The sequence below is a fragment of the Onychostoma macrolepis genome, chromosome 21 (genome assembly GCF_012432095.1).
Source record: "Onychostoma macrolepis isolate SWU-2019 chromosome 21, ASM1243209v1, whole genome shotgun sequence".
Lineage (NCBI taxonomy): Eukaryota > Metazoa > Chordata > Actinopteri > Cypriniformes > Cyprinidae > Onychostoma > Onychostoma macrolepis.
The window spans coordinates 20,926,989-20,943,623 of NC_081175.1; the positions used below are offsets into that span (position 1 = coordinate 20,926,989).

Here is a 16,635-nt window from a genome sequence, read left to right on the forward strand (position 1 = left end):
TATTAAATGAATAAAGCAATAAATAAGTACCGCTTAATGAATCCTGTGCCTGACGGCTCTTGTTGTTGTTGTCATCAGCTCGCGCCCGGATGAGGCTGGTCAGTCGGCTAAACCAAACTCCGCGAAATGAGGGGCTAAATCTAGATAGAATGGAGATTATCAGGAGCTGGACGCAGTCAGTTCGACAGGATATATGTCCAGAAACGAGACATATCGGGTCTAACGAGATCAAAAGTTACGTTAGTGCTGGGAAATACATTTGTGGGCAAGTTTGCTAACGTTAGTTGTTAGCCGTCGTTAGCTCGACAAGTAGAGGCAGTGTTCTAAGTAAAGAAATTGGCAGGAGCTTTTATCCAAAGTACATATTCACTTGTTTTCAGTTTTTCTGGAAATGATTAAATACGACCAGTAAGGTAGGAAAATTAATTCAACTGATGTCAACGAACTGCATAGGACAAGATAAGAAGTGGTTAAACATTGACAGGCCCGCTGTTACTCTACATAAAGAGTTAATTATATTTTAAAGGGGCTAAAAGAGCAGGTTTTGAAAAAAATACCTCTTTAAATGGGGGGAAACTGGATCAGAAAAGAAACAAATAGTTGTGGTGGGTTTGTCATGGCTCTGGCAGCTGTGATCTTCTCTTGCCTTTTGATTGGAGTCACTGGTCAAGATGGACAAGCAATGACTGCAGAGGAAAAGTCCCAAATCAGGTGAGTTTAACTGCAGTAGAGACTTGCATATTTTTGACTGATGTGATTTGGCATGATTATTTTGATGATTGATGGTACTAGGTAGTAGGGTTGTCACGATACCATAAAAATGTCTTACGATACTATGCCAGCTGAAGTATCACGATACCATGCAGTATTGTGTTAATTTAAAATTCAATTCTACAAAATAAATAAATAGATGTAAGTGAAAACAGACAATATTATTCTCTGAATACTTAATGTGAATGAATGACTGGCTATTGTTATCCATGAAATGATCTAAACAAAACTCATCTTAGCACTGCACAGAAGCTGCATGGAGTGACATTTAGATGTGGCATTTATACATAATTGCATGAATAATGTTATGAGATTAGTGTTTTAAATACTAAATTCTGAATATAGAAATATGTTGGAAAATAATGTAATATGCCTACTTTTAGATGGGAAACTTAAAAACGGCCAGCAGGTGGCAGAAGTTCGTGATTGAATCACTGAGTCATTCAAACGATTCTTTCGAAACGGCTGAATCCTTCAGGAGCGAATCAAATGACTGTTTTTATGAACGGCTCAGTGAATCAGTGATTCGCCCAAACCAATGCGGATTTGGATTCGAACAAACGAAACAAAAACAGCACTCTTGCTCGTGTCGTATTGCCGAACTGTCAGGAGCATTTTTTTGTTCTTGTATCTTGAAATTTCCGAGTTAGCAGCATGTATATTAAAACATAACATTATAAATGAATAAACAAAATATACATAATGATTGATAAGAACCAAGTGCAAAGCCGCTATGCTGATGAATGGATTTGCATTCGTGATCGCAAAGATGCTTCCAGAAACGAACTATTACACCTGTTCTAGAAGTGGTCAAATTAATTAAACTGTGAGAATACTTTCTTGTAAGATATTATGATGTTGAATAAGTGATGCTTGAGCTGCTGTTTTTTAAAATGACATAAGATGGTCTGAATCAGACCCTTTCTTCTGATAAACTGCAGCATGAACAACGACGTGCAAGTGCGACTTTTCATTGCAAACTGAACTGAAGCATCGGGAAACACTCAGCACCATATAACGCGTAACGTTATACACAAAGCACAGCAGAAAGACAATTGGCAATCAACTTGTAATGTTTCTGCTGGCATGCATGTTCAAATGAACGTTTTAAACAGTGTTCTTGCCGTGCATACAACATATCTTACGGTACCGTATGGACGATACTACCGTTTAAAAAATGCAATGGCACCGCGGGTATTTTTAAGCTTTAGTATCGCGATACTACCGTAGTACCGGTGTATCGTGCAACCCTACTAGGTAGTATGATTATGTTAACTTCTTGTCAAACAAGACGTTTACTATTGACATGTGTACATTAGATTGTATGTTAAGTTTATATTTGGTGACAATATTTCACTAGACAAACATTTCTGTTATCTTATATTCAAAGAGATGTCTAGAGGATGATGACAGGCTGTAATGCTTTATGTAATGGTAAACATTATCCATGTACTTTAATTCCATTTCATTTTCTGACATTAATTATGTTAGTACACCAATTATGTGTTCTTGGACTGTACATGACCTCATGCTTCAGTGGTTGAGTCTTGTATACTGCCAGAGGGTTGCTTCAGAACACAATGTTGACGAAAACAATTACTCAATTTAACTTAATGATTCAGTTTGCTGTCATGCTAATTCCTGTTTTAAACCGCTGAGGTGTGGTCCGTCTTTAACTAATATATATTTAATATATATTAGGTAATATATTTATACAGCATCAGGGCGCTGACATACAATGGCAGACATTTGATATGTTTGGTCTTTGGGTCCACCATATATACATATATCTACATTTATTTGTGTGTGTATATATATATATATATATATATATATATATATATACATTTGTTTGTGTGTGTATAACAAATATAAAACTATAACATATATATATATATATATATATATATATATATATATATATATATATATATATATATATATATATATATATATATATTAGTTTGGGGTCAGTTAGGTTTTTATTTGTGACCCTGGACTAGGGTTGGGTACCGTTCACATTTGAACCGGTACGGTACCGGTACCTGAAATTCGGTACCGGTACCCAACGGTACCTTTTTTCGGTACTTTACTCTCTCTGTGTAATAACAAAACATTTATTTCAGTGAAAAATAAGTCCAAAACTCTCAATTTCAACATTTTTAACAATAGGGCCCTAGAATTTTTTTTCTTCCAGACATTTTTGGGTTTTATTTTTCTGATAATCAAATGAAGACATTAAACATTTATTTATTTTTAATCATATGAAAATGAAACCATTTTATTTTTGGCAAACAAACAGAGGTTTACTGTTAAAATTAATACATGGTAGAAAAATTGTGTGAATATTCCTTTAAAAAGTTCTAATAATAATTGTATTTTTTCCACAATTAAGTTATTAATGTGGTTGTAATTATTTTTTCATTTAATTGTTTTATTTAATTTTTCAGTAAGTGGAATATATAAAGATGTACATTATACAGTACAAAAGTAATACAAGAGCAATATATTTCTGTTACGTGTTAAACCGCACTTTTATTTTGACAGGTTGCCGTGAAGTGTGTGTGTACAATATAATATGCTGGTTTTCTCAAATGTAATGGTAAAATTCTCATGAAGTGACTCTAACAGCCTGTAAGTTCATGTGTTCATGTTGTGAGATGCAGAGTTCACGTGTGCTTCAGTATTTGTGTAGTAAACGAAACCGCGTCTCCGCCATTCATACATACCGAGGATAACGGAACATGCAGGATTCATATTTAAACCGTCTTTTTGCGTTTTAATATTCGCATACACTAGTTCATATCGCGAATCGAATTAAGTGACAGACCTTCTTTTTTTCATCCAAAACTTGACAAATTGCGTGGCATTCCGCGCTATAGAGTAAATTCCGGTTTTATGAATGGACTCCGTATCCTGTCCGCGTCTTCTCGGAAACCATGACCCTAGAAATTTAAGCACACGTCAGAACATTTCGGTTTGCCCTGTGTGTTGTGTTTTAAAGAGTTGTAGTGGTGACATCATCTCTCTCTCTCTCTCTCTCTGTCTCTCTCGTAAGCGCCCAAATGCGTTCTCAGGTACCGAAATGTGGTACCGAATGATTTGGTGTGAATCGATACTCGGTAGTACCGACGCAATTCGGTCGGTACCCTTAAAAGTACCGAGTTCGGTACCCAACCCTACCCTGGACCACAAAACCAGTCTTAAGTCGCTGGGGTATATTTGTAGCAATAGCCAAAAATACACTGTATGGGTCAAAATTATTGATTTTTCTTTTATGCCAAAAATCATTTACTACTGTAAATATATCAAAACATCGCTTTTGATTAGTAATATGCATTGCTAAGAATTCATTATCGATGTTGAAAACAGTTGTGCTGCTTAATATTTTTGTGGAAACTGTGATGCATTTTTTTCAGAATTCTTTTATAAATAGAAAGTTGAAAGAACAGCATTAAAAAAAAAAAAAAGAAATCTTTTGTAAATATATAAATGCCAAATTGTGTATTCCTTACACCAAAATGAAAAAACTGTATATGCACATGCATCCATATACATACACAGACTGCCTACAGCAGTGAGATTATGCATTTTTGTTCTAATGTGGATATGGAAGGTATACAATAAGGTAGCCTTATTGGTGACTTATTGAAGTTGGTGACTTCTGCAACAGTTACTATCACAGTTGAATTGAGTTTAGATGGACATTTCCATGGCTTTTTTCTATTGCGATATGAAAGAGTAACTTCTGCACACTCTTATTTTTTAATTTTTTTAGGGACCAAATTCTAGAGATGTTTGATCATGCCTATAACAGTTACATGGTGAGTAAATACCCAGAATTTTACTGTTTATAATTCAGGAATAATTTTGAATTAGTGTTCACTAACACGAACATTGGTTTTCTGAATCATTTTTATTTATATTGGACCTAAATGACTGGCATTCAAAGTAATTGTTGTACCAAAGTAACTCTAAAGTGTGAAATTGTGAAAATGAATGCATCTGTTAATAAGACTATTTGAGATGTATTGTTTCTCCTTCTGTTCTCTTTTAGGACTATGCCTACCCAGCAGATGAGTTAATGCCCCTCAGCTGTAGAGGAAGGGTGAGAGGGCTGGAACCCAATCGAGGAGACATTGATGACTCTCTGGGAAAGTGAGTCAAGCTCATAATGATTCTGTATAAATTGATACATATACCATTTTTATTCAAACTTTTGCTGCACATGACCCTTGTAATGACATGTTACTTTAGATTCTGGAAATATGACCAGTCAGTTTGCTATATTTAGTTTGAAAGATTGATGTAAACATTGATGGGACATCTGAAATGTCTTCGATCAGTTTTTTAGTAAAGATTTCTGTGTTGATTCTTTGGGATATTAATGGCAACCTCTCTTTACAGGTTCTCTTTAACATTAATAGACACTTTAGATACTCTTGTGGTGAGTTAAAACTTGTCTGATTTGTTGGAAATAATATTAACTTGATCAAAAACACTAATGATGTTTATTTAATCAGCCAGACAAGCTTATTCAAATCAATACTAAGGACATAATAATAGATGCTTCTAAACTCTTGTTTCGTGTGTTTTGAGCAGTTGTTAAACAAACTGGATGAATTTGAGGAGGCTGTGAAGAAGACAGTGCAAGACGTCAGATTTGATAATGACATAGTCGTCTCTGTCTTTGAGACCAATATCCGTGTGCTGGGGTATGGATTATGATATTTCTTTAGTTTTGGATGTATTTATCTTTTTTTTACATTTTTTTTAAACTGATTAGGAATACAGTAGATTTTAAAGCAGGTGTTTGACATAATTAGATTTACAGGCCTTAATTGTCTAAGTTCACTGTTCTTATAGACTTCCTCCATGAAATGCATTATTGATGAAACTTCTCCCTTTTCTTCCAGTGGCTTGTTGGGTGCACATGTGATGGCAGATGTTCTAAAGCAGCGTGGAGAGAGGATGCAGTGGTACAGAGATGAACTGCTACACATGGCCAAAGAACTGGGCTACCGCCTCCTGCCTGCCTTTAACACCACCAGTGGCCTTCCGTATCCTCGGGTAACTCCACCACTATTGACTAAAATATGTATAATTTGAATTCTCCTTCTATTGGCAGCAGAGTGACAAAGGTGTAATTCACTGCTGGCAAGATGGGCTTTTAATAAAACTTGAAAAATTTGATAACAGTGCTACATGACTAGAACAAAAGGGTTGTGTTGTTCCATTTTGCCAAATAGTTCAATACACATTATGCACTTTTTATTTTGGCACTGATCGTCTATCAATCCAACTGTCCATTAGTGGGAATACGAAAATGCAGAAGTATGATTTGTAATTTTAACCAAAGCCCTGGAGCTGCCAAAAGTTGTCTGGCAGAATTTTGCTGACAAATAAATAAAGTAATAGTACACATTGTTAATTTAAATATGCTACTGACATTGTAACAATACAACACTGGTTGAAAATTGGCAAAATATCCTTGAATTTGGAGGTGAAATGCATCTCTTAAATATCACAATCAAAATATCTGACACTAATAGCAGTATAATATTTTTATGCTAATTGAATAATTACAATAGAATGATTTTTAGGGGAATATACATTTAATCACTATGCAAAATCAAATTTCTTACTTTTTTCTTTTAATTTTGGGGTGAAATGTAACGTGGATCCTGTAACACTAGACACGTTTTGCCTTTTTTATTTTCTAAAAAAAAATTTGTTGATATTATTTACATGCAAAAGCTACATGAGAATGATTCCACATTTTTTTTAATCTTGACCGCATTTAAAAAAAGAAAAAAAAAAGTTTTTATTTAAAGTGTTTTCATTTTTCTCTTTAGGTAAATTTGCGCTATGGAGTCGTCAACCCCCTTTCTCGGACAGGAACCGAGTCAGACACTTGTACTGCTTGTGCAGGCACAATGATTCTGGAGTTTGCAGCTCTCAGCCGACTGTCTGGGGACCCAATATTTGAGGTAAACATACAGCATGTTTTCTTACTAATAACAGATCAAGACTCAGACAGTGAAAAATGCGTGCTAAGAAGTTGTTCAACCTAGGAACATGCTAGGAAAGCTATGGATGTCCTCTGGGAGAAAAGGCAAAGAGGAAGTGACCTTGTCGGCACTGTGATCAACATCCACAACGGAGACTGGGTTCGCAGAGGTGTGGCCTCACATTGACACTTCTAGTTGCTGTTATTTCATTTGCACCGTAAAAAATGTCCCACACAGCCACTTTACCACATCTAATCCCACTTTTACTCTTATAGAGACAGTATGTACATCAGTACCTTCTCTGTTTCTCATGACAGATAGTGGTGTTGGTGCTGGAATTGACTCTTATTATGAATACTTGATGAAAGCTTATATTCTTCTTGGGGATAAGGTGTACCTTAACAGATTCAACACAGTAAGGGCTCTTTGTTCTCCAGGAATAATCATGCCTCTATTAGTCAAACAGGGCTTGTTTTACATCAATTATCTGCTCATGTGACTTTGTCTTTGTCTGTTGTGACAGCACTATAGTGCCATTATGAAGTACATAAGCCAGCCTCCTCTGCTGCTCAATGTGCACATGCACAACCCCACCGTAAATGTGCGAAGCTGGATGGATTCCTTGCTTGCCTTCTTCCCTGGGCTACAGGTTCACATCTTCATCCTTTGTATTCCAAGTTGACTCTAAGTTGGCTACTATGTTTTTGAGAATTACAACATTGTTGAAATTTAATGCAAGAACGGTAGCCACCTTTTTGGTTTTCTGTGGTGTATTCAAATATACAGACACTAAAAAAAACAAGCTCATTGATTGGCAAATGGCAATTTTTACCTCAGTGGAAGGCCAGGTGTTTAGCTAGAAAGCCAAATGTTTGTTTTTCCTTCTTTTAGTTAAGACAACAAAATGGAAATATGTGTAACAAAATAATGATAGGTCACAACCAGTGTTGTTACTGTTAACTAAAACCTAAAACATATTTAAAAATGTTTGCATTTCTGAAAATGAAATAAATGTAACATAAACTTGAGTTAAAATGAATACTGAAAATATTTAAAATAAAATGTAATTCAAAACATTAATAAATACTACAATAGTATATAAATAATACAAAAATAACACCGTTCATAACATATTAGTGAGAAGTGCCAATTTACCAAGAGATTGAATGGCATATAATTCTGAAAATGAATATTCAGTGCAAAATAATTCTGTAGTTAAATGTAAAAATATTTTTAATGAAATGCATTTTCATGGTCATTAATAAATATTTATGTTCTTAGTACGACGCCACTGGATGACATGTTAAATGTAGATTCAAGTTTAGATTCAACTCGCTCAAAAGCACAAGTAGCTATTTTTAAAGTGAAATTTTTTCAAGTTCAAAATAATAAATGTGACCCTGGACCACAAAACCAGTCATACGTCGCACAGGTATATTTGTAGCAATAGCCAACAATACATTGTATGGGTCAAAATTATCCTTTTTTTTTTAAATGCCAAAAATCATTAGGATATTAAGTTAGACCATGTTCCATGAAGATATTTTGTAAATTTATAATAATATACCTAAATACCCTTCAGGTTCTGAGAGGAGACTTGAAACCTGCCATAGAGACGCATGAGATGCTGTACCAAGTGACTAAACAGCACAATTTCCTCCCTGAGGTAATTAATGGACTACATTTGCATAAGTCACCTTAAACCTAAACATCCTCAATCTACAAAGATCACAACCTAATATTACATTTTATTCAGTACTAATCCTCCAAATGTCTTTGCCTACAATTTATGTTGTCTAACAGGCCTTCACCACTGAGTTCAGAGTTCACTGGGGCCAGCACCCGTTGAGACCAGAGTTTGCTGAAAGCACATATTTCCTTTACAAAGTAGGTATACCACCTGATAAAGCTGAATATGAGCGCCTACTAATAACCAACAGCACTGAGACTTATTCGCTTTCAGTGTGAACAGAGCTTAAGGTTGACTTGATTTGTTTTGTCTGTCTTCATTGTTTTGAAATAACCTTTTCCGCCTCATTTCTAGGCCACAGGTGATCCTTACTATTTAAAAGTAGGCCAGTCTATAGTGGAGAAGCTGAACACTCATGCTCGGGTCCCTTGTGGCTTCGCTGCCGTACAGGATGTGAGGACTGGAACGCATGAGGACAGGTGAGAGTCCTTTTAGTAATTCTTCCATATTGTTTGTATCATTGTATATCTAGATTAAATTTGAAAGGCTGTAGTAGTTAAATGATTTTTATGTTTGTTTATTTCAAGGATGGATTCCTTCTTCCTGGCTGAGATGTTTAAGTACCTCTACCTGCTTTTCTCAGAGAAGAGCCAGTTGCCTATAAACATCGATGATTATATTTTCACTACTGAGGCTCATTTGCTCCCAGTATCTCTGTCTACAACCCAACCGCCCTGCCATACCAACAACACAGTAAGAGATCACCTTATTCTCAAGCGGGACTCCAAAATGATGTTCCATCTAGTATGGGACATTTTGGATCCATAAGAAGTTTGTTTCTATGACTGAATGTTTCTCAGACTTTGGTTTTAAAGATTTAAATCCCCACAATGTGATAATCTCTGCAACTTTTGCCTTTATTTTTTGTCTGTAATTGTCTACAATAGCAATGTTTCCATCCAAAAACGGAATATTGCATAAAAATTTTGCAAATAAAGAGTTTCATTTCTGTGTGTTCAAGAGAACAAAATTGTCACTTCCCAAAATTAGCTTACAAATATGTGGCTGGAAACATAGTTAATGGGTTTCAACATCATTGTATATCTTTCAGGAACCTCAAGCTCATGAAGACGATTTATTTTCATATTCGTGCCCCAGTGCTCAAACCCTGTTCCCTAACAACCCCACCTTTGCCAAGACAATCAGGGACAGCTATAAATACCTCACCGGTGTGGGAAGATCCCAGCAGGCATCACCTATCAGGTGGGTCACATGTTATAGGTTTATCATAGAACAGCATCTTAAGGAAAAAACGGCTTAACTCCTATTTTTTGGTTCAATACAGGGGGATTGAACTGCCTCTTCATGACACGGGCCTGGAGCCAGTCGAGTTTCTGAAAAGCATGGGCATCTCTCTGACACCCCTCACTGAGCTGGTCTCCGCCAGCCAAGGCTCAGCATTTCAGGTGAATCAGCGAGAATTATTCCTTTCATTGGACCAACAAGTGTTGTGTTAGTATTATTTATATACTGTTCTTGTGTTTATTAATATTTTAAATGAGCTTTTATTTTTATATTTTAAGTTTGGTAACACTTACATTGTCCTTGTTACACATGTACCTATTATTATAGTAATAATGGTATTTTTATGCTTAATTAATGTATTTAATGCATAAATAATGTAACTAACCCTTAACCAAACCCTAACTCTAACCATACAAGTACATTTTTCTAATAAATATTACATACTACTTAATTGTATAATTTCATAATAACAGGACACCTTAAAATAAAAGTGTTTCCATTTTTGTTTGTTTTAGTAAATTTGTTATTTGCCTTTTCATATTTATATTTACCTTTTAATTTAGTTTGGTTGTAGTTATGATAATTGTAGTACTTAAACTAAAACTTATTTTATTTTAGTTCAGTGGACCAGCCAATTGTTTTAATATTATACTATTATACGATATTATACTATTTCATTTTATTTTTAGTAATTTTAGTACCTAAACTAAAACACATTTTAGTTCAGTATTATTTCTATACTGTAATAATGTAATATTTATTAATGGTTCGAATTTATTTTATTTAATATTTTCAGTTTTTATTTGAATTTTTGTTTTAGTAATTTTTTTTTTCTTTGAGCTTTAATTCGTTTTTGTTTTAGTAATTAAGATTCAACCAACTCTTTAAGTGTTTAGTTTTTATTTTTATTTCAGCTGTATTTCAACTAAAAAAATAAAAATAATAATAGTTTTAAGTTTTAGTTAAAAATAACACTGGGACCAACTGTTGGATGTCAGTGATTTATCTCTTCTTTCGTATGTCAGTTCATTCATCTATCTCTCTCTTTTCCATAGGACTCTCAGAAGGGTGTGTACAAGTTAAAGCTGGTTGCTGAGGTGAGCCAAACACCTGAGCATGAGGAAGTGGTGCCACTAATTGTGCAGCTCATTTCCCCTCCGTTTTTGGGTCGAACAGTCCTTACGGCTGGTCCAGCAAAGTTTGGAATGGATCTTACCAAACAAGAGCATGGGGTGAGGAACCGTATGGAAATTTCTTGACTTGACTGCAGGTATGTCATGTGTATATATACCACAATTAATTATTGTCTCTTCTGTGTCTCTCTATAAGGTGAAAGGCAGCATTGTGAAGAGTGTTCCCTATACGGCATGTGGCCCGATTGAAAACGCAGCAGAGCTGCAGGGACACATAGCACTGGCATTGAGAGGAGACTGTATGTTTGCTGCCAAAGCTCGGCGCCTGCAGGAAGCAGGAGCCACCGGAGTCATCTTCATTGGTGAGATCTAGTGAAACATTACATGTAGACTGTGCACCTGATTACTCTGCATTGTCTTAGAATCTGGACCCTTCGGTTTTGAATGTTCTCACAGATCACAGAGAGGGCAGCAGCAGTGCTGAGACTCCACTCTTCCAGATGGTTGGAGATGGAGAGCCTACAAATGACATCACAGTTCCCCTGGTGTTCCTCTTCAGCAAAGAGGGAGCTACACTCACTGCCGCTCTGAAAGAACATCACAATGTGGATATCCTCCTGCTACCCAAAGAGAAACAACTAGGAAAAGGTATTTGACTAGACCAAAACTACTGAATATAGATTACTTCTGCACTTAGTTTGTTGACTTCAGCAAATAGTCAAATTGGTCAGCATATAAACTTTTATAAGTGACAAATTTGCTAGGTTTTTTTAATTTATTTTTGATTTTTTGCTGGAATTTTATTTTATATATTGCTTTTAGAAACGTGGATAGAATTTTACTATTTTTTTTAATTTATAAATTCAAGTAGATAGATAGATAGGAATTTAGATTCTATATCATTACTTACAAACAATTTGCCTGAATAATATCCGTATTTATCTTGTACATGTTAATTACCAAAATAACTAGTTTCGAGGTGGTTTCCTATTTTTAGTGTAAATTTCTTTTTCTTTTTTAATATTTTTTTTTAATATATACTAGAATTTAGAAATAAAAATAATAATAAAATGCTATCCAAGTTTATATATATATATATATATATATATATATATATATATGTGTGTGTGTGTGTGTATATATTTTATTTTATATTTTGTACAATTTATAGATTAAAGATACAAGCCACTTTTTGAGATGGAATACAATTTTGAGTTTCTTTCTTTTTTTTCCTTTTAGAAAAACCTGAGAAGTTAAATATTAAGTTCCGTTTAGCTAAGGAAGGAGAGCTTGCCGAGGGTGAGACTGAAAGCACTACCATTCAGCTGGTGCTGGAGCAAAGCGAGACTGACACAGAGACGAACAATGAGGCCGCATCGTTGATGAGGGAAAACCAGGAAACCTGCAGCTCTCCGCAGAAAGACCCTGAGAGCAGCCCCTGACAGCGGGATCAGCGGGGACCACGGTCCTCTTCACAGTACGCAGGGCTGTTGCTCCCTGTCACCTATCTCAGATCAGAAAATGCAGGCTGTTCTATGGAAAATGTTTCGGCTAAGCCTGGACTGCACCATCTGAGCTCCTCACAGGGGGATCACAAGTCCTCCTGTGTTAAGATGGTCTTATCTTGCATAGTTGGAACTATATTGGTCCGCACAGAGTGAGATGGTACGACGCGTGAAGCTCCTGTCTCTCTGATATCGTGGTAGTTGCAATAGATTCTTCTCAGTTGTCTACAATTGAAAAGCATCAGTTTGGGATATTAAAGAGGTGTACAAGATTCTCTCACGCCACTTTATGTGAATCAGACTTTATTTGAATGTTTCTCTTTCTTTTTCTTTCACTGCGGATCACTGGTTCTCAGTCCTGTGCGGGGTTTTTTATTATATGTAATGCATTCTTAAAGTGTATGTGGCTTGAAGTCTTCAGGACATCCATAACACAGGGCTCCTATGACCAAACCCAAAAAAACAGTGTTTAAATGAGGGAGAATGGACCAGTAAAACATAGTTTAACATGTTTTCGATACAGAAACATCAGGGAAATCAATGATCTGACTTGAACATGTTTGCATGTGTGTGTGCGGAAGGCATGTATGGTGGCCTTTATCATTATGTCACAGACTCTGTGCATTTCATCATGTGCCAATACTAAATATTTGTGTATGTGTGTGCATATTCGCAGCCAATGCATTCATCTCACTTTCATGTAGCGACTGGTCAAGGGATGTTTTTGAGAGAGAGTTGCCCTTTCCTCTACCAAAAACATGCGTCTGTCATGAAGGCCCAGGACACAGGCAGATTATATAGTGACAGATGTTTTTGTGAAATGACAAAACCATTTCTGCTGTCAGGGTGATGATGAAAATGAGTTGTATATATTTAGATTTGTCTTATTTTGCAATTTTTGACTGCCTCCTTTGTCACTCGCACAGCTTCACCATCACACTAGAGGTGCTGCTTACACTAGATTCACCCTTTCTACATATCAACCGAGAATATTTCAAATGCATCAATGTTATTATACTAGCTTTTGCATTGAGTGTCACAGCCATAATGTAGCTCAAGAGTTTAATACAATCTGTTGCTTTATAGCATGCAGAGAACGGTTATATCCGCCCCAGACCTTTTCATTTCAAGTCTTAATTATAATGTACACCTTGTATTTTGTCACTGATGGCTGTTCTCAAAAGGATGTCAACCTGTGTACCTCTTGTTTCACAAAGGGCTTATGACTGATTCACTTAAATGTGGGGGCATAATATAGATTAGATGGGATTATATTTATTTCTTAAAATATTTTCTATACATTAAATTGAGATGAAGATGCTTGTCATAAGGGTCGGCTGAAGCATTTCTCGAGGGCCAAAGTGATGTAATATTCTGTTGCTGCGACAGAACAAGATTTTTATAGCGTCTTTTTAATAGCTGTTTTGTATTGACTGATGAAATATTAGTACTTGCCATTAAAATCAAGTTTATGACCCTAAATTGTCTCCTTTTTTTGCGGTGATATAATTATGAATGATATATAGATATACATATATACAGATAAAAAGATAGATAGATAGGCTATATTATTATTATTTAAAAACTGTTCAAGAATTACATGCATGAATTATTACAAAATAAATAACATGAACAGGATTTAAATCAAATTTATTTATTTTCTCTAATAAATTTTTATTTATTTTCTTTTCTTTTCCTTGGTGATTTCGAATTGATTTGTTTTTCACTGTGGCGTCATACAGAACTCGTGCACAGAGTGTCTTAATCTGAAGATTCTCATTTTGAAGAGTTTGTCTTACAAACGAGTCCTTCTACATCTTTTACTCAAACACACCAACAACATCAATACATTTTGCTTAAAGAGAAAGTCGTAAATTCAGGTAAGTGTCGTCTTATAACTGAGTTGATGTGAAAGTTCTCTTTATCTATCTATCTATCTATCTTATATATGGTATGTTCTCATCGAAAGCATAGCTTCTTGTAAACGAGTCCATCAACTACATCTCTCGACTCTATTAAATATTTTACTTTCAGAGGAATGATTTGCCAAGGAGTTAGTATCAGAACTCCCGGTAAGTTTTTTTTTCTTTTTCTTATTCCTGTTTTTTTTTTTTTTTTTTTAAGGGCAATATGTTACATTTTAAACTCGTTTATTATTAATTATTATTATTATTATTTTAGCTTACAAAAGGCCTAATGTGGAGAGAAGTTGTCACAATGAAAAGGTAAGAAAATGTTTGCGTGTTTGAATAAACAAATCACGCCTCTCAGGTGTTAATCAGGGGATAATTAATTGTTTAAAGATGGTTTTACCGCTGTTAGTCTAAAAGTTTAACTTGAAAAGTATTTACTAAAATAGGCCATCACATTTATATCATTTATATACAGAAATATGTTTTGAGCGAATCCTCTTAGAATAGCATTGTGCTTTTACAGTTGATGCTACCAAAAACTATCAACAGAGAGCCACAGGCCTCCACTGCGCCCCCTACTGGACCTTCTTTCCTGAATCTGGGTCAACCCAGAGGTGAGTGTGATCCACATCTCCTTACATAAATCTCAGCACTATAATGTTTAATTTTAACATCACTCAGTTAGATATCATAGCATATTCATAGATTTGTTTAATTTGTATGCCTCCTCAGAATTTAGAGTTGCACTGGTGCTAACCATTCATTTCCTTTTTGTCTTCAATCCATATGGTTTGTAGTAGCTCTTCCTTTTTTGGCCAAATTCCGACCATCCAAACATCTAACATCTTGCTCATGCAAAACAGAGGTATCTTGAAACACTCGCAGGTTCCACTTTGGTGTAAAAAATCTTTATTGGTTTAACAGTGAATGTTACAGTGTATAATACCCGTATTGAAGCATTGATTTTGTTTCTGGCATCATGCTTTTGCAGTTGACACTACCAAAACTGACTGTAGAAAGCCCTGTAGAAAAGTCTCTTGCCTCCTATGCACATCCTGCCATGCTTTCTGTCCCAGGACTGGATCCATCCACAGGTAAGCAAGTGGCACAAATCTCCTTATACTGTAAACTGTATATCTCAGCACTTTAACATTCAGTTTTAACCTCACAGGGGTATCAAAATACCGTAAGTTCATGCAACTTGTAAGTTTTCATGTCTGTTTTGTTTTGAATCTCTTTGGTTTGCAGTGGCTCGTCCTATGTATAGATTCCCGCCATCCAGGCCACGTACCATGAACCCAAGCAATTTGAAGAGGTCCCTCAGAACTGAGGTATCTACTTCTCAAAACAACTGTAACATGAAGTCTCTCTATTAGTGTTACATTTGAAGGTTGTGGATCTCTGAATATGATGGTGATTAAAAAAAAAAAACCTTTACGGCATTTAATACTTATTTATTATCTCTATACTCAGGCAAGGACCTCGAGCTATCTGATGGCAGCCCTGGACACCCTAGATTGGGAGCAAAAAAATAATGCTCAATAAATAATGTCTTTGTGCCTGTACATTTATACATACATGTATGTATTTATTTATTTGTTTGTTTGCTTATTTATCCTTAAAAGCAATGCATGAGGAAAAAATCAAACAGTTTGCATGTGGTAACTTTGGCCACTAGGTGCCACTATCAGTACGCATGAATCTAAATTTCCATGTTATTTGATCTGTTCATTTTCATACTCTTAATTTATTTAAAAGGAGTCTAATACAGTAAATTACTAAAATAAATGTATATGCCTCAGGTTGCACATTATATTAAATATTTTGTCATATTTTACTAATGTTTAAGAACTGAAAAACCCAATTAGACAAAAGTGTTTTTTCTAGCAGTGGCTTTGTGTTTAAAACAGAAATTAATTCAAAACTGTCTTTATATTTTCAAACTAAAATTCCAATATCATATTTATGCTATAGCTGAACACAATAACACCACACTGACATTCATTTCAGAACCAGCAATAAGGTTGAACTGTTTCCTCACGAGAGTATTTATCATGAATGTCAAATTGAGGCAAGCTACCGTGTGTTTTATACTTTGTAATTTTAACACAGTTCATCATTTACAATTTCTTTTTTCCAAAACAAGGATTTTATACTTTTGTACATTTTTGCCATTGAACAGCCTTCCATTTTATTGAACATTTTTACATTTTACTAAAAAAAAAAAAAAAAAAAACTGTAAAGGAATAGTTCACCCCAAAATGAAAATTTACTCAGGCCATCCAAGACGTAGATGAGTTTGTTTCT

The 16,635-nt window shown here is 35.1% G+C and overlaps 1 protein-coding gene across 1 annotated transcript; it reads left to right on the top strand.

Moving 5' to 3' along the window:
- The first annotated feature begins 51 nt into the window (after positions 1–51).
- On the top strand, positions 52–13,890 carry si:ch211-282j22.3 (ER degradation-enhancing alpha-mannosidase-like protein 3). Its single transcript, XM_058758691.1, has 20 exons — positions 52–711; positions 4,550–4,595; positions 4,829–4,929; positions 5,179–5,218; positions 5,374–5,486; positions 5,688–5,841; positions 6,627–6,761; positions 6,846–6,951; positions 7,100–7,197; positions 7,306–7,431; positions 8,365–8,448; positions 8,586–8,669; positions 8,827–8,951; positions 9,060–9,225; positions 9,584–9,735; positions 9,818–9,938; positions 10,833–11,009; positions 11,107–11,272; positions 11,367–11,558; positions 12,150–13,890. Exons 1-20 carry the CDS (start codon positions 566–568, stop codon positions 12,350–12,352), a joined length of 2,535 nt encoding a protein of 844 aa, XP_058614674.1. The 5' UTR covers positions 52–565; the 3' UTR covers positions 12,353–13,890.
- Positions 13,891–16,635: the final 2,745 nt, after the last annotated feature.